Source organism: Denticeps clupeoides, chromosome 10, assembly GCF_900700375.1.
Source record: "Denticeps clupeoides chromosome 10, fDenClu1.1, whole genome shotgun sequence".
In the NCBI taxonomy this organism is placed as follows: domain Eukaryota; kingdom Metazoa; phylum Chordata; class Actinopteri; order Clupeiformes; family Denticipitidae; genus Denticeps; species Denticeps clupeoides.
This window is the reverse complement of record NC_041716.1, coordinates 10,416,867-10,435,982: the sequence shown is the minus strand read 5'-3', so window position 1 is coordinate 10,435,982 and position 19,116 is coordinate 10,416,867. Positions and strand designations below refer to the sequence as shown.

General features: G+C 42.9%; 3 protein-coding genes and 1 long non-coding RNA gene across 15 annotated transcripts; 1 reads left to right on the top strand and 3 right to left on the bottom strand.

The window, feature by feature from the left end:
• Window positions 1-534: 534 nt before the first annotated feature.
• nucks1b (nuclear casein kinase and cyclin-dependent kinase substrate 1b) lies at window positions 535-5,435 on the bottom strand. 3 transcript variants are annotated; one of them, XM_028993276.1, is made up of 9 exons: window positions 5,397-5,435; window positions 4,921-4,998; window positions 4,058-4,107; window positions 3,926-3,995; window positions 3,751-3,785; window positions 3,382-3,498; window positions 2,969-3,139; window positions 2,353-2,496; window positions 535-2,275 (listed from the first exon to the last, which is right to left on the bottom strand). In XM_028993276.1, exons 2-9 carry the CDS (start codon window positions 4,935-4,937, stop codon window positions 1,926-1,928), a joined length of 954 nt encoding a protein of 317 aa, XP_028849109.1. In that variant the 5' UTR covers window positions 4,938-4,998; window positions 5,397-5,435; the 3' UTR covers window positions 535-1,925. The 3 variants fall into 3 exon arrangements, with proteins under 3 accessions (XP_028849109.1, XP_028849108.1, XP_028849111.1); XM_028993275.1 differs by lacking the exon at window positions 5,397-5,435 and having other exon boundaries at window positions 4,921-5,352; XM_028993278.1 differs by lacking the exon at window positions 5,397-5,435 and having other exon boundaries at window positions 3,926-3,989; window positions 4,921-5,351.
• LOC114797951 (uncharacterized) lies at window positions 4,787-6,722 on the top strand. The gene is made up of 3 exons (XR_003751018.1): window positions 4,787-4,911; window positions 5,842-5,916; window positions 5,999-6,722. It is a non-coding gene; the product is annotated as an uncharacterized LOC114797951 (long non-coding RNA).
• On the bottom strand, window positions 5,752-9,068 carry LOC114797948 (acidic mammalian chitinase-like). Of its 6 annotated transcripts, XM_028993273.1 has the most exons (13): window positions 9,044-9,068; window positions 8,893-8,922; window positions 8,532-8,733; window positions 8,293-8,349; window positions 8,041-8,206; window positions 7,822-7,946; window positions 7,620-7,743; window positions 7,308-7,493; window positions 7,110-7,229; window positions 6,324-6,465; window positions 6,093-6,230; window positions 6,033-6,037; window positions 5,752-6,000 (listed from the first exon to the last, which is right to left on the bottom strand). In XM_028993273.1, the coding sequence occupies exons 1-13, from the start codon at window positions 9,066-9,068 to the stop codon at window positions 5,854-5,856; spliced, it is 1,467 nt and encodes a 488-aa protein (XP_028849106.1). In that variant the 3' UTR covers window positions 5,752-5,853. The 6 variants fall into 6 exon arrangements, with proteins under 6 accessions (XP_028849106.1, XP_028849107.1, XP_028849105.1 ...); XM_028993274.1 differs by lacking the exon at window positions 6,033-6,037 and having other exon boundaries at window positions 5,752-5,990; window positions 6,099-6,230; XM_028993272.1 differs by lacking the exon at window positions 6,033-6,037 and having other exon boundaries at window positions 5,752-6,001; window positions 6,104-6,230.
• Window positions 9,069-13,538: 4,470 nt separating this feature from the next.
• LOC114798439 (eukaryotic translation initiation factor 4 gamma 3-like) lies at window positions 13,539-16,431 on the bottom strand. 5 transcript variants are annotated; one of them, XM_028994159.1, is made up of 5 exons: window positions 14,658-16,431; window positions 14,473-14,582; window positions 14,332-14,360; window positions 14,090-14,231; window positions 13,539-13,877 (listed from the first exon to the last, which is right to left on the bottom strand). In XM_028994159.1, the coding sequence occupies exon 1, from the start codon at window positions 16,199-16,201 to the stop codon at window positions 14,954-14,956; it is 1,248 nt and encodes a 415-aa protein (XP_028849992.1). In that variant the 5' UTR covers window positions 16,202-16,431; the 3' UTR covers window positions 13,539-13,877; window positions 14,090-14,231; window positions 14,332-14,360; window positions 14,473-14,582; window positions 14,658-14,953. The 5 variants fall into 5 exon arrangements, with proteins under 5 accessions (XP_028849992.1, XP_028849991.1, XP_028849989.1 ...); XM_028994158.1 differs by lacking the exon at window positions 14,332-14,360 and having other exon boundaries at window positions 14,658-14,743; window positions 14,815-16,431; XM_028994156.1 differs by lacking the exon at window positions 14,332-14,360.
• Window positions 16,432-19,116: the final 2,685 nt, after the last annotated feature.

Here is a 19,116-nt window from a genome sequence, read left to right as displayed (position 1 = left end):
GCAGATGTAGTTTGAAATACAAGTTTAAGTGACAGGTTTTTTTTTTTAATTAAAAAAAATTTCAGCTCTTGGATATGACTATTAATTACATTTGTAAGAAATTGGACTGGAAAAAAATAGTCACTATGGCATCCCTAAAGATCAAAAGTCTGTTTACTGAAAGAAAAACAAAAAGTAAAAAGTGTTGAATGAGGAACTGAAAGATTTATTTAAATCCTGAAATATCCACCATGGGAACATCACAACACATACCCTCTAATTTTAACCCCAATCATCTGCACTACAGATGTGCGAGGAACCAACAAAGAAACATTAAAATGTCTTTAAAATCCAGATACATTTTATTTCTTTTCTTTGTAAAACAAATATTACAAAATCTGACCAGAGTAATTAAAACAAATCCATGTATTTTTTTAAAAGAAAAGAAAAGAAGAAAAAAAAAAAAGTTAAAAGATTAAAAACACTGGGACAGAGATTTAAGATTAAAACAATCAAAATAGGCAACAGAAGCCTGTAAAGGTGCTTGAGCTCTGGCAAATGCCTGCAAGGGTCAGGTGTGGTTTAATGTCCTGGCACCAAAAGCAGACAGAAATCTTTTTTTTTTTTTTTTTTAAAGGCACCCAGAAGCATCAGAACATTTCAGCTACACAGAAGAAGGGTCACAGAACTCAAAACTATCTTGCCAAAAAAAAAAAAAAAAACAATAATAAAAGACAATTTACTGTAGATATATGCACGCTGCTGCAGAAACATTCAAACCTCAACCTTGCTTACGTGTCCTGGTATAGACACCCTGTACACATATAAAATCATGCCACCAGAGACAAAAAAAAAAAAAAAAAAAGGTATCAATCTAGTCTTAGTTCTTGTACACTGACAAACCGAAAATACAAAGGTTTTTTTCAGACCATACAAGCGATCTAATGTAAATATCAATGTAGGAGAGCAAACGTTACTGAGCTACGAGCTCTTAGATATACCAAATTAATAAGAGAACCACAGTTACATTGTGACGAACTGAGTGGGGTGGGGGACCTGGAAAAAGATATATACGTGCGCACAGTAGTCTGAGAGGTCTCGCAACTACATTCCCTTACGCTGGTAATGAGCATTAAAAAAATGTACGTAATGTACGCTCATTAATTGTCAATACACAGAAGCTTACATATTCGCATTGAACAGTTACTGTTAGACGTTGCATACGGCATAGCCAAAAAAAAAAAAAAAGATGGGTTTAAAACTGGGTCCAGGGTTTCTGTACAGTAGCTTTTTACAGCGTGTTATACTGGAAAGAGCACTATACAAATAAAATAAAAACTAGTCACAAATGAGAATTAGAATTTTTTTAACTAATGATGGTATTCCACAATGCTATATAAATATTGCCAAAAAAGCAGATAAAAGCTGGATATCTTCAAAGTTGTTAGCAAATTTAAAATGTCAGCTAATGTAATCCCTGAAAATTGACAAATGGTACCAACAAATACATCTACTAGGTAAAGAAAAACGAAATCTTAGTGACGATCCTAGTAAATGTTTTTTTGAAAAGAATCTAAATTGTGCATTTGCTGGAACCTATGCTTAAATGAGTCATATTGGTGCTATTGGTATAAAGTTAGTTTGTTGACCTTATCTAGCCACCTCCAATGGAATATATGCCCAAGAAATTATGCCATGTTCATCTGGACTTTCCGAGCTAGAACAGTAAGAACCCTTTTCATAAACTTTTTCATGTTGAAACAGTGGACAGAAAAATTACGAAGAGTTCATTAAGAGTTGATACGGTATTTACAAGCAAAAAAAAAAAAAAAAAAAATTAACACATTGAGCCTGGCTAGCATGGAACAATATTCCACTAAAGGCCAAACGGGGAAAACGACAAAACCGGTAAAACCTTCTCAGAACCAGATTGTTAACACAGACACTCAGTCTTCACCTGATGGCGGTTCCTCCTCTGAGCCAGCATCCTTCTTCTTCTTCTTCTTCTCCTCCTCTTTTTCCTCTTCCTCCTCCTCTTCTTCTTCCTCCTCCTCCTCTTCCTCCTCTTTCACCTCCTCGTCGTCATCGTCTGCCTCTTCTTGAGCTTCATCAGCTTCCTTGATCTTCTTTTTCTTAGGTTCTGACAAGACTTTCTTCTCCGATTCACTGCCTTCTTCCTCTTCATCCTCACGAGGACTCTCTGCTTCATCTTCCTCTTCCTTGGGCAAAACCTTTGGGGTGACTTTCTTTGCTCTGCTTTGTCTTTTGCCCCTGATTTTCTTGGAGCCACGGGTTGCTGCAGAAAGAAAAGCAAAATACTATAATAAACCAAATCAACCCTACAGGAACCTCTGCAGATCTTTGCTGTGATACCTGAAGATCTTATTCTGGGTTTGGGTGATTTCTTCTCAGGTTTGCTTTTCCTGCTGACCTTGGCGCTCCTCCTCCTGGGTCGCCCATAATCGCTGTCATCATCATCATCATCCACAAGGAAGTCCTCATCACTGCCTGAATCCTCTTTAACAACAGGACACAAGTTGTGACAATCTGTACTAATGCAACTAAATTGTAGACTATGTTTTGATAGCAACAGCAGTGCTACCAACCCAAAGGCATGTGTGCATAACATGTGCATTATATAACTTGACAATGAGAACGAAAGCCAAACAAACAAAATAAATGGCTGTAATTCCGAAATTGGCAACAATGTTTACAAGTAGGGTTGCAATAATTAGAAATTTTGGTGGTATTATAGTCAGAAAAATGATTTCACTTATTATTTAACGCGAATTGACTTCATAACTGTATTAAAATCGCACAAACGCATTATATAAATGTTTTCAAACTCAGAAGCAATTTATTGCAGATTTTCAGGCAGGAAAATAAGAGTATTTGCTGTAAACATCTGACAAAATCCTTACCTTAAATGCAGTGGCAATAACGTTAAACCTGTCTAACAGTTTAACAAAACACACACAGAAAGTCTTACCACCAGTGTACACATCACTATCATCATCATCTTCCTCCTCCTCTTCCTCCCCTTCATCTTCACTGCCACCGTCACCCAGGATCATCTCTCTCTGCTTTGATACAGCTTTGGTGGCAGCCTGGCGCACTTGTCGCCCCTTTTTCTTTGGGCTCCTGTCTTCATCACTATCATCTAACAGGAAAGAGAATAGAAGTCCAAAAATCTAATATAATTTTTGAATTAAGTATTTTGGAAAATATTTTGGAATGTAATTCTTCTCAGAAGCATATGGAGAAGCATATGTAGCAAACATTCTAATCCACATTACTTTTATAAATAGCAAAACATGTTCATCCCTTCTACACTCCTGACATTCAAAACATTCCTTTTCTCTTTCAAATTTTAACATCGATAAGGTTTTTTTTTTTAGGGACCTGCAGCACGTTTCCTCTTTGCCGTCAGCGGCTTTGCTTTCTTGTCTTTTTTGGCATCGTAGTCACTGTCACCCCCGTCTTCATCATCTTCTTCTCTGTAGTCATCTTCGTCACCATCTAAAAATGACAGAGAGGACAAACTGAGCCAAAAACTTTGTCAGTGTCAAAGTCTTATTATCACCATCTTAGTGCTTCCTAGTTTTAATGCAATGCAGAATACTGCCAAATAACATAATTCAGCAAACCCCTATGAAAACCAATTTTAAATTTTTTTTTGAATAAACCTGGATAAGATACACCATTTTCTTTACAGAAAGAATGGGTTAACATAAAAAAAGAAGTATGAAACCGAGAAATGATGTTACTCACTTGACAAATTATGGTCCTTTGATTTAGAATCATCACTGCACAGTAAACAAAAAAACATTCTCGGTAAGTGTAAGACATCCAAAATAAACCAACCACGGCTGCTGAACCTCATTTTGATGTATGGACAGGCCTTATTATGATATTATGAGCAAATGTTGGTAAGGTCAAAGCAAACCTGTCCTCATTGCCCACTTTCCCCGGCTTTCGCTTGGGTTTGTCAGCATCCCCTCCATATTCATCTGAAACTGAAGCAGAATAAGACGACAAAGGCGAAAACGGGGGACACTACGGAGAAACATTGACCCACCTGCATCATCCGAGTCTTGAAACTGTGAGTAATCTACTACCCTCTTGTTCCTGCAAGAATAAAACAAACGCCGGCCTCTGTAGCACATTACAGCTGTCGGTGTGCACCACTGCCATGGCCAAAAAAACGACCCGAGCTCCTCCCTAAACACATTTACATTCACACCATATATGAGACGCCTTATCCAGAGTGACTTATAACCAGTAGTTACAGGGACAGTCCCCCCCCCCTGGAGCAACTTAGGGTTAAGTGTCTTGCTCAGACACACAATGGTAGTAAGTGGGGTTTGAACCTGGGTCTTCTGGTTCATATGCGAGTGTGTTACCCACTTCGGCTACTACCACCTAAACACACCGATGCGCAGATGCATTCTGTCAGAGCATGCACTCCACAGTCGATGCAGCTGGCCTGTTGCATGGCTGAATGGCCGCATGGACGTGGTAAACGTTACACATGCAGAACACTAATTGTACATCGTGTAACCCAGGGGCCGAGCTACCGTTTGCTCGCTCAACCTCACTGCAGCGATCTAAACATCAGCAAACCGCGGTGATTCGCCGCTGCTAACGACGACTTTTATTAGCGAGTTGGTAGCGCGGTTTTAGAAACCACTCGCTTTCTCTTAAGCTGGCATTCAATAAAGCTGCATAAAAAACGCGAAATGTTTGATTTGTGCAGTCACGTCTCCCCTACACGCCTCACGCGAAACGCATTTCGCCCATTCGCCCGCCACGCTGTGACCAGCGAGCCTAGCCGCCTAGCGCAGGGGCCCGCGCCGCCCGTTTTATTCCAAAGTTGGCGCCAATTCGGAACAACCGGCCAGAAATTCCCGCAAGCGAGATAAAGAATGTAATGTACGTTACCTCGTGGGTCTTGACATTTTGTGCGCGACAACTCCAGCACTCCTCAGCCCGGGGGGGGACGCCAAGAAGGTCTTTTTGCTGCGTGACAAGAAATGCGTTAGCCGCTTAGCCTCCCGTCACGTTCGCTCCGCTTCGACCGACGTAGCGCGTTAGCCTGGAAGCTAATCGGCGACAGCCTGGTTTCCTACGAGAGGGAAGAACCACGCAACGCTAGCGGAGCACTGCCGGCCGTGCGCGTTCGAACCAGCTCGCCGTCGCTTCCCAGCGCCGTCCCGTCGATCCACTTACTTGTTTTTTTTTTTTTTGTACTCGCGGCGAGTTTTTAAACGCGTAGCCTAGCTAGCCTTGCTAACGACGGACGGCCAAATTGCTAGCTAGCGGTAAAAATTAATGGACGAAACTAGAGTACGGCGAAGCGCAACACCGGGGTTTTGATTGGAGGGCTGGGCGCTTAGAAAAAAAACACGCTTGCCCACCTTCATCACCTACAGCCACCGAGTTCCTTCCATGAACGTGTACCTGCAATTCAGCAAGGCTTTTTATATACATGGACAAGGTCGTGTGTGCATATATTACGCCATTAAACCGTTTTAACAGCGCTTACTTGCATTATTTACATGTCTAATGAGTGGATAAACAGTACAATTCGTAAGTGTAATGCAGAGTTTGAAATACTACTTTTTATCTATAATTGAGAAAGAAAAAAAAAAAGAGTTGTGTCCAGAAGTAAATGAAATTCCAGGAGATGCAGGCTTTTAATACGATTTATTATAAAGAGTTGGGTTAAGATGCCAGGTCAGTCAAAAGTTTAACTGTGGGAGGGGAGGGGCAGATGATAATCAATATTTGTGATTGACAGAAATGTTTGAAATATCCTTTATTTTGTTCCCCCTTCTCACTGGTTATTATTTATTCATGCAGGAGCCAGTGAGTTTAAGACCAGTTGCAGCAGGAGCAGCTGGTGTCGAACACTAGGCCGTTGCTGCAGCTTTGAAGGTAGGTTCGACCTCCACTGCACTCGTAAAACTGGTTGTTGTTTTTAGGGTTGGGGTACATTCCATTGGCCTTTCCTTGGCAGAACTGGCTGTTCATGCCACTGGTACCACTGGAACTGCTGCTGGTGGTGCTGCCACTTCCAGAACTGCCACCGCCGGAGCTGCCACTTCCGGAACTGCCACCGCTGGAGCTGCCACTTCCGGAACTGCCACCGCTGGAACTGCCACTTCCGGAACTGCCGCCGCCACCACCTCCCCCGCCAGCAGCAGTCACTCCAGGGATTGGTGGTGCAGGAGTGGCAGAGGGCGTGCAAGCTGTAAATATATATATCATTGTTGCAGTAGTTTCACTAGTAGATTGGTTGTTGTGGTATTATATCCAGTGGTATTTTTCTGGCACAATCTCACCTTGTTTATCCAGACCAAAGGCCTTGTGCAGAACGTTGATCAATGGGTATTTACCCTGGTTACAGAAGGTGCCCAAATAGTCATCCATATCAATGGTCCACACCATGGCACCTGCAAAGTTGTTCTTCATCAACCAGTCAACCTGTAGGGGGCACATTATCAGAGAGTTAATGCCTTTTGAATGCCAACCAAGCGTGCCTTTTAAATTCTGCTAAACACCATAACAGCCCCAGATGTTGCTAGACTGGTAGATTTATCTTTGATTTATCTTTGTCGCTTAATTAACAAATGACCAATTAATCTTAAGGACGTACAGCAAGCTCAATAAAACGTACATTATTCAAATAAAATATATTTTAAAAGCCTGAATTGTGATTTTTTTTTTTCCTCACAAAATAATATTTAACATTTACAGAATTTATCAGACGTCCTTATCCAGAGCGACTTACAATCAGTAGTTACAGGGACAGTCCCCCCCCTGGAGCAATTTAGGGTTAAGTGTCTTGCTCAGGGACACAATGGTAGTAAGTGGGATTTGAACCTGGGTCTTCTGATTCATAGGCGAGTGTGTTACCCACTAGGCTACTACCACCCAGTATTGTTTTATGAGTGTGTGTGTCAGGGGGGGTTGCCTTATTTTTGGGTCAAAATGTTAGTGCTGTGATGGAATTTTTTATTATTAACAAATTTGCACTGAAAGTTTGGTTTGTTTGGGCTTAATTTCATATATTATTTTGCTGGCCACACTTTCTTAATAAAGTGCTGAAGTCTGAGCTGAGTGAGTACCTTAATGCCAAAACTCTTGATATTGTCATATCCAACCCACTGGTTTCCTTGGTAGGCGTAGGGAACATCCTGAGCTGAATTCCAAACCTCAGTTGCTCCACCACTCAAAAAGCCACAGATCTACAGTGCAAACGAATAAATTAACAGAGGACCGGGTAATCAAGAGATAGCAGTAATGACTATTAAAACTGGAAGGACCTCAAAGTAAGCCAACTCTCCAGCCTCTTGAGTGTACTTCCCAGGGGTGCCAGCTCCAGAGATTGGGGCTCCAATGCCATTTTGAGAGGGATTCCTTAGGGTGAAGGTGTTTCCATAAGTTGGGAATCCAACCAGCAGTTTGTCAGCAGGCGCTCCGTTGCTCTTCCAGTAGGTCATAGCTGCATCCTAGAAAAGTAGGATGCTATCCTTAACATGAATTCAAGACTGGCGTTATATCAGCTTAAATACCTGCTTTTAAAAAAAAGAAATGTTTTTTTTGTTGAACGAATCTCTGCACCATGCGCCACATACCACGTTGAAGTACTCATAGGAACCACTGTCTTCAGAGCTCTTGTACAAGGGGCTGCACTCTCCAGTCATAGGGTCCCATGAGCCGTGGAAGTCATAAGTCATGACATTGAGCATGTCCAGGTTTCTGAGGACGAAAGATAAAGCCAGGACATACAGTCCACAACCATTTTAATTAGTCACCAATAAAAACATGTACACTTACTGTCCAAGCTGTGGAATCTGGTACGCGGTCTCAATTGTGCCAACTCCAGCTGACACCGCGGCAGACATCAGGAGACGGGGTCTATTTGTCTGTGCAGCCTCTTTCTCAAAGGCAGCCCTCATTTCCTTAAATGCAACAGAGGTAACATGAATTCCGTTCATTCTCAAGACGGGGTTGGGGGGGGGTGTTGTTTTTTTTAAAAAGCCGGATCAGACGGACCTGCAAAAGGACGGAGTAGAGCTGCTGGTCTTGAGGAGGGCTCCCTCTGTTGCCCGGATACTCCCAGTCAATATCAAGACCATCAAACTCGTACTTCCTCAGAAACTCCACCACAGAGCTGATGAAGGTCTGCCGGTTGGCAGGGCTTTCTACCATGGCAGAGAACCTGTTTTGGAGCACACCCACAGAAGCTGATATCCTGCTGCCATTTTTAGGAAATCTTTTTTTTTGGTGGAACGAGGGCATTCTTACCCCGAGGAGCCAAAGTTCCAGCCTCCAACAGACAGCAGAGTCTTCAGATTTCCATTCCTGCAGACATGACACAGTGCAGTGTGTAATCATTTGGAAAATGAATGCAACATAAAGAGAAGACTTCTTCCTCCTTTCCACAAACTGCTCCCGGGACTTTCACTGAGTGCCATTTTTTTTTGTTAATTCTGCCTTGTTGCACATACATTTGCAATCTGAAGCAATCTAACAGCATCCCTTACTGATTCTTCAGCTTGCTGAACTCGCTGTAGAGGTATACATCATTCCACTCGTATGTGGCAATCTGGTTGTTCTTCATAGTGGCAAAAGCGTAGAGGAGATGGGTACACAGACAGGGGTCGATGTTATGGGGCATGTAGATGGTAGGGGGTGGCCTGTACTGTGCCCAGTTGGTGAAGTAACATGACAAAATGTAGGAAGCCCCTGCAGGGAGCAAAGAAGAGTTCAGCATCATCCTTTATACTCACACTTCAGGTGCCATGGGCCTGCTTTTTAGTCCTTTTTATCGTCATATGGTTAAACGGTATAAATCATTATGAATAATTATTAAAGTTACTGGTAAAAGAGAGGAATAATACTCACCGAGCTGCGCGTGGAGCAGCAGCGCCAGTGCTATAAAAAAGAAATGAGAAGAGTTTAGCAACACATCAGACTCGGTTCTGAGGAACCTGCAGGTCTTTCACACCTGCAGTAACGGTGCGAGGGTAAATGTTTCAGTGCGAGCAGAACACACCTGAGACCAACAGTACTTTGCCCATGATTGCCTCGTACACAGAGCGGGGCAACATCGGTCTTCATTTTATACTTCCCGCATGTCCTTAACATTTCAAAAAGTGTGTTTTTGCCAGAAGAAATATTTACAATAGATTACTGAACACTAAAAGAATGATTGCCTATCGTCAGCATTTTCCACGTTGGGTGCTGATAATGTATCTAAATGGATGCTTAGGTTTCTTGCATGTTAGTAATACAAAAGGCTATTTTGTATTAACGTTTTACCACTGTAACAATCAGCTCTCCTCATCATGACGGTAATAAGCGGATTTCCAGAGGACAAATGTGTGATGCAATATCCTGAGACAATGTGCGAACCTTTCGCGTGTTGCACTTCCCTTAACAGTATGCAAACGTCAGACTGAGGGCAGGGGTTTTTTTTGTTGTAAAGTACAAAAACCTGGGTGCTGAGTTTTGAGCTTTTATTAGCCAAGTAGAAGCAGAAAGAAGAACAATGGGAGGTTCCACATCAAGAGGTAAATATTTTTTTACATTTATATATATATATGTATGTATTTGGTTTAAATGCACAAATCACAAAATGCCCAAAATGTGACAAATCATGTGGAATATACATTGTTAATGATACAAAACAGTATCAGTATCTGTTTTGACAGGTTCGTGGCTTTACTACAGATTTTGGATAGGGTGGTCATTTGACTTTGCCAGCTTGAGGGAAAATGACCTTGTTTGTGTGTGTGTGTGTGTGTGTGTGTGTCTGAGGATCTGTCCAGGGCCAAGCCAGAATGTTTGTTTAAATCGAGACCAAGATTACGTTTCTTTTTCTTAAGATAGGTCAGGACGGCAAGCAGTCGAGAATATTCTAAAGCAGCATTTCTTAAAACACACCAACAATTTAATCTAAAATATTTATTTTATCTATTTTAAGATTTGATGTATGTGTTCTAATCCTGATGTCTCTACTCATCTAAGACACAGTAACAACTACTACAGTTGCTACTACTACTCCTACTACCACGATTACAACCACACATGTCCCCACAACCTTCCATGTCCCTTACATGAGGTAATTACCTTTAGAGTAATTCTTTTTCAAAATATAAATGCATAAAACAGTACAGTTGCTAAAATGGTATGTAATCTCTCGTTTTTTCTAGGTTTGAGGAGAAATATTTTATTGCTCTATCTTGTGTTGCATCTCTTCTTTTTGTGGCATTAGCAATAACAGCAGTGTGTCATTATTGTTGGAAGACATTACCTGGTAGGTAACAAAATTCAATCGAAGATTAGATCAGGAAAAAAAACAGCTCAATATGATTTTTGTGTATTTAATCATTTCATTTCCACTACATACCACAGTGAAGTCAGTACAGGGTTTTACATGCGCCATACTTTTTTTTGTGTTCTCAATGTTCCCCGCAGGAGCAAAAGTGAGTAACCAAGAAACGAATGAAAGTGATCCTGAGGTACAATCACATAAAACACTGAACATGTCCTTAGTCAGCTTAGTCGTATTTCGATCAAGGTTGATTTTCAATCGAATATATCCACTGACTGACGCATGCATTTTTTCCAGACTCCTGCCAATGCACAGACTAATAATTACCGGGACAGCAGCACTTCTGGAGATAAGGACAGTGAATGTGTCATCTACGCTAACGTGACGAGTGTGGGAGGCGTTCCCCAGACTCTGTTGGTGACAGAGGCTACGGAGTATGCCACGGTGAAGGTCTGAGCCAGTGATGTCAGTCTTTCTCAAGTTTGTTCACTGTTGGAGGACATTGCTGGGTGTTTGCAAGATAAGCATGCACCACTAGAGTGCGCTGTAGACGAGTTGCACTTTCATCCTGTTCAGGTCATCTCTAGTCATTCATCATTGGTCAATAATAAAGCAAACTGTGATCAACTGTCAGTCAAGTATTCTAAAGGGTTAAATAGTTTGTGAATATATTTATTTAATTCTGTGTTTTGTTTGTGAACAAATTCAATTGTGTGACTACTTACTAAATAAAGATTGGCCTCTTGCCCTGAATATTTAATTCATTACACACAAATTTTTCACTCTTTAAAAAATACAACTCTTTGATTCAAATGTACTGAACTCAGTATCCATGTCTGATTTAGCAGAAGTGGCTACTGAAAATGTCTGGGCGGCCAAATGCAAGTCTCAGATCCTAGTGCAGTGAACGTGTGGTGGATGGGTTTAGGGATCACTTGAGCGTTCTGAAGTGAATAAAGTTGTGTTGCCCTATATCTTAAGAGTCGAAGCACTCAGGTCTGTGATAACCACTTGGCGATTTAATAAAGTGCTTTTATGCAACTTTATCCTAATAAGTGGATTTGCTAAGAGGGCTTTTATGATCAAATGTACTTACCCAGCACTCAAAACCAAGCTGGGGCAAAAAAAATCACATTTGCACTTTTGCTATTATGGTGATGGTATGAATAAAGCCAATGGAACTTAGGTTGGGGATGAAAACAGTGTTTAATTTAAAGTTTAAAGTAGTAAACATTGAGAAGAAACACTCAGAACAGTCAACACTGCAGTCATTTACAATACAATGGAACTGAATGCTATAAGAATAAAGAAACAGGTACAGAAAGACGTCCCCATGCACACTCCTCATGGTGATGGTTAAATACAGAGGGCATATTTCCCTGTGTCACCGTGTGCTGTGTTTCACTTCACATTCTTATAGGCGGCAGTGGTGGCCTAACGATTAAGGAAGCAGCACCGTAATCAGAAGGTTGCCGGTTCGAGCAAACCATCGTCCCCACACACTGTTCCCCGGGTGCCTGTCATGGCTGTGATGGTTAAAGGCACTTCACTCACACTTTTTTTTTTGTGTGTGTGTGTGTGTGTGTGTGTGTGTGTGTGTGTGTGTGTGTGTGAATAAATGTTTATTTGGTTTGCTTTATAACTTAATGACAAATCCACACCGTTGTAATTACTAGTCCTATCATTTTAAGGCTATATGTCTTTACTAAAGAAGAAAGACCAAAAGAATTACATTTCGCACATCTGGCTTTAGATGGTGTTTTATTTGGAACGTGTCAAAATATCAAGGAACACAGAATCTTTCATCTGACGTCTCAAAAGAGTTCGGGAGGGGAGCGTTTTTCGGGCTTGGTGAGATGCTGAAAAGTGCAGCACCTGTTTGTTGAGGTGAATGAGCCCCTATGCTGCAGACCCCCACTGCACATGTGTGTTTGCCATCCACGAAGCTGGACCTAAACATCAGCGATGAATCCGATTATATTCATCACATTCTACAACACTGCACAAAAGACGTCAGATAATTACAAGTTTTTATCTTTTTTATTTTATTTTATTTTATTTGGGACACTCTAAAGTACAACCAAGTTCTGTTAGTCTGTCCTGGAAGGTCTTCAGAAAGAATAAAGAATTGTTCCGCCTCACGCAGAGAAGGTCACGGGTCTCTGTGACTTCTCAAATTCAATTTTTATTTGTCACATACACAGTCATACACGGTATGATATGCAGTGAAACGCTTTAGCGACTGCTACAGACCAGATTATTGCAAATATTGCAATGAACCAATATGCAAATATTGCAAACATAACCAAATATTACACTTTTATGTCTTTAACATAACTTCATCCATCCAATAGGTGGAGTCAAGTATAAAGTGACAAAGTATAACAAGGTGAATGTGCAAGGTAAAAAGAGTTTGTGCAAGGGTTTCTAGGGGAATTGAGTCCAGAAGTGATTGAGGGTGAAAGGAAGGTGCTGGAGTGTATTGGAGTTCTATGAAGTGTCTCTTTGTCTGCTCCTTCGCCCCAGCGGTACGTGAAGCCCGAACTGCTGGATAAACATATTAAATGGGGTGATTTCATTTTGGTGCCTCTGACGTCAGGAATCGGGGCAGGAGTTTCAGAGGAGCTGTCCCGTCACGCAAACTGGGACACGATCCGGCCAGTTCCAGCGCAGTTCCCCCCTCTACACTGCCCTATTAGGAGTGAGGGAAGAAATCCAGCCTGTTGGGTTCTCAGCATTCGGTATGGCACCATGATCATAACTCTGAACATACATACATGCACACGGCACTGAAGTTCTTCACAAAGGACACCTAACAGGGTAAATACAGGGTAATGTACAGGTGGGGCTGTCTTTTCTGCCACTAGCAGGGACAATGTCTGCCTAGTTTGGACAAGAAACCGGGTGTGTCAGTATCACTCTGGTCTTTAAATAAGGTCATGGTTCACCTAACGTCCACCACCAAGGAGAAGGAAGCCATTTAATCATCTGTGAACTTGTGAAAAGAGTAACGTCGGCTGATTCATCTCGGAGGTCTTTATGACCAGGCCGCATGTCCAGCAACATGAACATGATTATTACACACTGCGACCTGTGCTTATGTCATAGTGGAAGAACAATTTATTGCAGAATTTCAAATAAACCAAACACACACAAATCCTGATGATTATTATACAGTTTTATTTGACAAAATATTTGTCAGAATCTATGAGCATTCAAAAAAAAAATAACATTTTGTGTGTTTAAAGATATTCATATTAATAAACAGTTCAATTAAACATGTAATATGGGTCAAATATGATTTCCTAATATACGTTCACAAGTTTATGCAGCAGCAATTTAATTCAAATAATTTAATTAATTCAAAATGGAACTATGTACAGTTTAATAATTTAACATACAGCAAAAATATAAATAAAGTATAAAAAACAAAACAAACAACTATGAGAACACTTTACATTAATTTACAACACTTTAGACCATGCAAACTGGACACTGCTGGAGAGTTGACGCAGCCCTGGTGGAACCAATTGTTGCAACTGTTGAAGGAAATCTGAACATTAAAAAAAATACATGTTAATTAAAATGATTACATATTTCTTTTTTCATTATGTGCTTTAAGGAGTCTATCTGGATTAATCAACGTATCTGGAAATATAATTTGTTGAATTTAATATTGGTCATGTTTCCACAAATCGGCATCGACAGCAAAGCTTATCCAGGATGTCTAAACACAGAAACATTCACATCAACATCTCGACATACATTTCTGTCCCCTCCTCTGCTTTGTCCTCGTATGCCACTCCCTCCAGTTTTCCTTATCAAGACACAGGATGTTGTTGGAATGATCTCTGCCCTCCAGACGTCCGTCTGATTTCTCATTGTGTACACCCGGCTTCTCTCTTACCTTCAACAAAAACCACATGTCAGTCTGTCTTTCACAAATTCCACGAATTGTGTTGGTCAGTCATGAATGGTCTACGTGTGGCTGGTTCTGGGGGCGTCACCTTCCTGATCCTGCTTGACCTAATCACAGCTTTTGACAACGTTCTGATTCAGAAAACATTTCATCACATTGGCAGCGATATAGTTCAACATGCAGCTAATTACAATACAAATGGAGAAGAGTTGTGACAATCTCATCTCACCTTTTCTTGTGCCAGTGGTGGGGCACACAGCGTATACACCCAGCAAACTGATGCAAAAGAAAACGAAAGACCTGCTGCCATTGGCAGGTGTCCGTGTTTCTGGGTACATCCTGCAACACACAGCCAGAAATTAAATCAGAATTGATCAGAATGACTTTGTGGCGGGACATGACAGGGTATATTACCTGTTTGTTTTAGTCAGCAGGCCAAATGCCACCCCATGTTGTTCTGGTGAGTGGCTCTCAGTCCCAATCTGCTGCTCCCATGTCACCTGTAGAAAGAAACGAGAGAAAGAAATTACACTCAAATTAATCGGAGTTGGAGGACCAGGGCAATACTCACCAATTTCCACGTCACCCTGACCGGTAACCACGATGTTGACCTCCAATTGGTGGAAATAAGGTAGTGAGTGGGCCACGGGTGAGAGCAGAAAGGGGGGAGGAGTGGAACGTGGTAAAGAAGTTGGTGCCAAGTGGAGCGTTTAAACGCAACGCGACGCTGTTCTCGGGCCCAGACGCTCCTTCACCGGCCTGCGCACCATCTCCACTTCATCCATGGCGCACCGCCGCGTTCCCTCCACCGCACTCCCCCTGCTCTCCACCTCCTTCTCCGGCCTGCGCACCATCTCCACTCCATCCATGGCGCACCGCCGCGTTCCCTCCACCGCACTCCCCCTGCTCTTCACCTCCTTCACCGGCCTGCGCACCATCTCCACTCCATCCATGGCGCACCGCCGCGTTCCCTCCACCGCACTCCCCCTGCTCTTCACCTCCTTCTCCTGCCTGCGCACCATCTCCACTCCATCCATGGCGCACCGCCGCGTTCCCTCCACCGCACTCCCCCTGCTCTTCACCTCCTTCTCCGGCCTGCGCACCATCTCCACTCCATCCATGGCGCACTGCCGCGTTCCCTCCACCGCACTCCCCCAGCTCTCCACCTCCTTCTCCGGCCTGCGCACCATCTCCACTCCATCCATGGCGCACTGCCGCGTTCCCTCCACCGCACTCCCCCTGCTCTTCACCTCCTTGTCCTGCCTGCGGAGCCGGAGGCTGCACTCGTCCAGCGTGTCCTGCAGCCTGAAGCGCAGCTGGAACGAGCTCCTCCTCCTCCTCCTCGGGCCCACGAACTCCTCCACCTCCCGGAGGTAGCGCTCCACGCGAGACCTCTCCAGGGCGTGGCAGACGCGCGGCAGCAGGCCGCACAGGCACTCCAGGCTCGCCTCCGTGGGCTCCTGGAGAAGCTTCTGGATGCCGCTGTGGACGATGGTCTCCGCCACCAGGTTCACGTTGAAGAGCTCCGCGATGAACCGGACGAGCCCCAGTTGGCGCTGCGGGGCTCCGCCTGCCCGTCCCGGCTCCCCGCGGAACTCCCTCCACACGCGGCTCAGCAGGAGGCCGGCGAAGGTCGCGTCGGCTCCGGGGACGCGGAGCCGCTGCAGGGCGGCGCACAGCTGGGCGTAGACGCCGGAGAACTTGGGCTCCGTGACGGCCTTGGTCAGCACGGCGTCGACCGCCAGCAGCAGCCGCTCCTTGGTGGAGATGTTGAGCGCCGCCACCTTCTCCACCTGCATGTGGAAGTTGCGCTCGGTGATCTTGTTCAGCGCCGTGCGGAGGTGGAGCAGCAGCCGCCGCGTTCCGCTCACAAGGCCGCGCGTCGCCATCATCCTTCTCGGCCGCCAGGGCTTCTCAGCCCGGTGGAGCCCGAATTCGTCTCGGGGCCGAGCGCTCATGGTGCTGGGAAAAAAAAGTGTTAATAACTCAACAATAACACGCAACAACAATATCCCGAAAGAAAGAGCAAGTTAAAATGGCAAATTTAACAATAAAAAGTAGCAGTGATAAACGCTGAAAAAGGCTTTTGGGGTCTTGAAAGCGAGCAGCCGCAAGCAGTCAAGTCGGGTTGGCAAGCAACTGAAACGTTTTAACACGTTTGGTTTAATTAAGAGCTCCTCGGCCAATCAGGACTCCGTGTTTTGTTTACAGTAGTCATGGTAACCTGTCATGTCTGTCTGAACGTGTTGGCGGTGTTTATTTATGAATCAAATTGTCGTTTTCGCAACTGTTAAATTAGAATTCGAGTCTTTGCGCCCCCTGCTGACACAGTTTTGTCATGACTAGTTTAATAAAAGCAGGCGCTGAAAATGATCAACTACATTTATTGCATTTGTGAGACGTCCTTATCCAGAGCATCTTACAGTCAGTAGTTACAGGACAGTCCGTCTGTCCCCCGGAGACACTCAGGGTTAAGTGTCTTCTGGTTCATAGGTGAGGGTGTCACCCACTAGGCTACTACTACTACACAAAACCACTCTTTATCTAAGCTGCAGGCTATTTTGTTAACATAATCATACATAATTTCAAACATTAATCATATTATTTTTTTCAACAGGAAATTCTTGCCACTTTCACTTTTTTAATCTGTATTATTTGTGTATTTTACACTTTTAGAAAATCCATTCCTGAATTATTTCAGATGAAAAGCCTTTAATTAGTGTTACTACCGTCTAAATCCTTTGTACTGTGTGTGTGAGAGCATAAATTATTATTAACAGATACTCAGCAGTAAACATGGGTGGGTTGGAAGTCAGCTGTTTAAAAATCACGAGAACTTCTGTTTTCGACCAGGAATGTCCGCAGTGGGCGATCTCAGTCTCCTCAGCTCCCTCAACCTGTTCTGCAGCTCCAGGTGCAGGGATCCCAGGGCGGAGGCTGGTTTTCATCCCCACCAGTTCAACCTGGTTAAGGTACGTAACCTGGAGATCATCACAGTTCTCATTATCGTATTATTAATAATTATTTTAAAAACCGGGCATGTAATGTCCTAGCTGTGGAAATTAATATACTATTTCACACACTTGTTGGCTCGGCTTTAAGTACATTTCATAAACTAAAGGAGTATAAATGTCATGCATTAAAGTATATTGTTTTGTCATTGTGATGCACAGCACTCTGTGACACAACGAAATGTGTCCTCTGCTTTTAACCATCACCCTTAGTGAGCAGAGGGCAGCCATGACAGGTGCCTTGGGAGCAGTGGACGGTGCTTTGCTCAGTGGCGCCTCAGTGGCACCTTGGCAGATCGGGATTCAAACCTGCAACCTTCTGATTATGGGGCCACTTCCTTAACCGCTAGGCCACCACTGCCCCATTTAGTGTTTCATACTCGATTACACGGCAAATATTTCGGTCCCCTTTCTTGTGAGATTATTTAACATTAATATGAAGTCCCCGAGCCTGTCTATGGTCCTGTAGTGGCTAGAGATGGTGACAGGTGTAAAGAGTACTTTGGTCATTCTGCTTCACCGTTCAGAGAGCGGCAGCTCAGATGGTTGGATTTGGAATTTGTCCCCTTATGTCGTCATACGGGGACAGGTTACATGGCGTCATGTCTGCACCAAATATTGCGGTGGGTGACTGGTGTTGATGATGTAATTTCCGCTTCAGCTTCTATAATACGCTCTCCTCCTCGTCCCGCCTCCTCATTAGCATTTAAAGCTACAGACACGGAAACGGTGCGTCCTGGGAAACCTCATTGTGGGACTGGATCAAAGTGGCTGTAATTCTGCACCCAGGCTGAATTTCAGAAAGAGACTTTAGATTCAGTATTAGGGGACCAACAAGACAGATATAAAAGCAAAAAAAAATCAGAGCACCTTTAATAAGTGTGTAACATTGTGAAGATTTTATATATATTAAATTACAAAATATGTTAGGTATAAAGAATAAATCAATAACCCTGAATATACACACACACACACACACTCACATTGTTACAATTTGAACATCTTCAATACCATTGTACATGTAAAAATAGTCAGAGGGAAGAAACCACAAGTCAACCTGATATCTTTTCCTGCTTAAGCAAACCAGTTCTAGTAGTTATTCCTGGTGGCTTTGAAGCATTTTTTGTGTTTCGTATCTGCAAAAGTGACAATGAACATTTGAAAATAATTTTGTGAACGTTACAGGCTGGCCTGTATTAATTATTCCATATCCGCCGTGACTGACCCCACCGATGAGACGGTGACGCACAGGCCGAACGTCACACCGTGCATTTCCTGCAACCTGGACATGTTCTTCTCCCACGTGCATGACTCATGTCTACATTTCTGCAGCTGATAATAGCATCTAAAAAACAGAAAATTTGCCAAAACGTCTTAAACATTTGTCTTATACAAGTAGGTATGCGGGTATCTTTGTTGTTTTTACTTGACTCTTCTTGGCTCTGAACAGGATGGGGAGCATTTTCTGGATGTTTTCTGGTCATTATTCACACTGACACATTAACATAAATGAAAAACACTTTAATAATCATGTGTATGTATTAGCACATCTAAAACAATTGAATTAAGTATATATTTTTAGGATAATGTATTTTCATGTCATATTCATTAAAAGTAAGTGAAACATTTTGCGTTTGACTTTGTTCATTATGGTTCATGTTTTTTTGCCAAGTACATTTCACAGCTTAATCAGATAAAGAGAAAATGATGTACAAAGTGCTATTATAGACATTAATAAATACTATTAGGGATCTGACAACATTCAACAAAATACCGACAGAGTACACTCAATTTAAGAGTTCTGTGTTGGTCTGGTGAAATGTGCAGAAACTCAGTCTGGCCAGCAGGCGGCGCTTTCAGTC

What these genes read in the sequence shown, in the direction of transcription:
- nucks1b (XM_028993276.1), bottom strand. An exon ending in AAAGTGGGCAATGAGGACAG is followed by an intron (nt 3,786 to 3,925) that starts GTTTGCTTTGAC and finishes TTTACTGTGCAG; the next exon opens with TGATGATTCTAAATCAAAGG. An exon ending in AAAGAGGAAACGTGCTGCAG is followed by an intron (nt 3,140 to 3,381) that starts GTCCCTAAAAAA and finishes CTTTCCTGTTAG; the next exon opens with ATGATAGTGATGAAGACAGG.
- LOC114797948 (XM_028993269.1), bottom strand. Translation starts at nt 9,068, where the DNA reads ATGGGCAAAGTACTGTTGGTCTCAG. An exon ending in CAGATTCCACAGCTTGGACA is followed by an intron (nt 7,744 to 7,821) that starts GTAAGTGTACAT and finishes TTTCGTCCTCAG; the next exon opens with AAACCTGGACATGCTCAATG. An exon ending in TCAAGAGTTTTGGCATTAAG is followed by an intron (nt 6,466 to 7,109) that starts GTACTCACTCAG and finishes TGCCCCCTACAG; the next exon opens with GTTGACTGGTTGATGAAGAA.
- LOC114798439 (XM_028994159.1), bottom strand. Translation starts at nt 16,201, where the DNA reads ATGAGCGCTCGGCCCCGAGACGAATTCGGGCTCCACCGGGCTGAGAAG.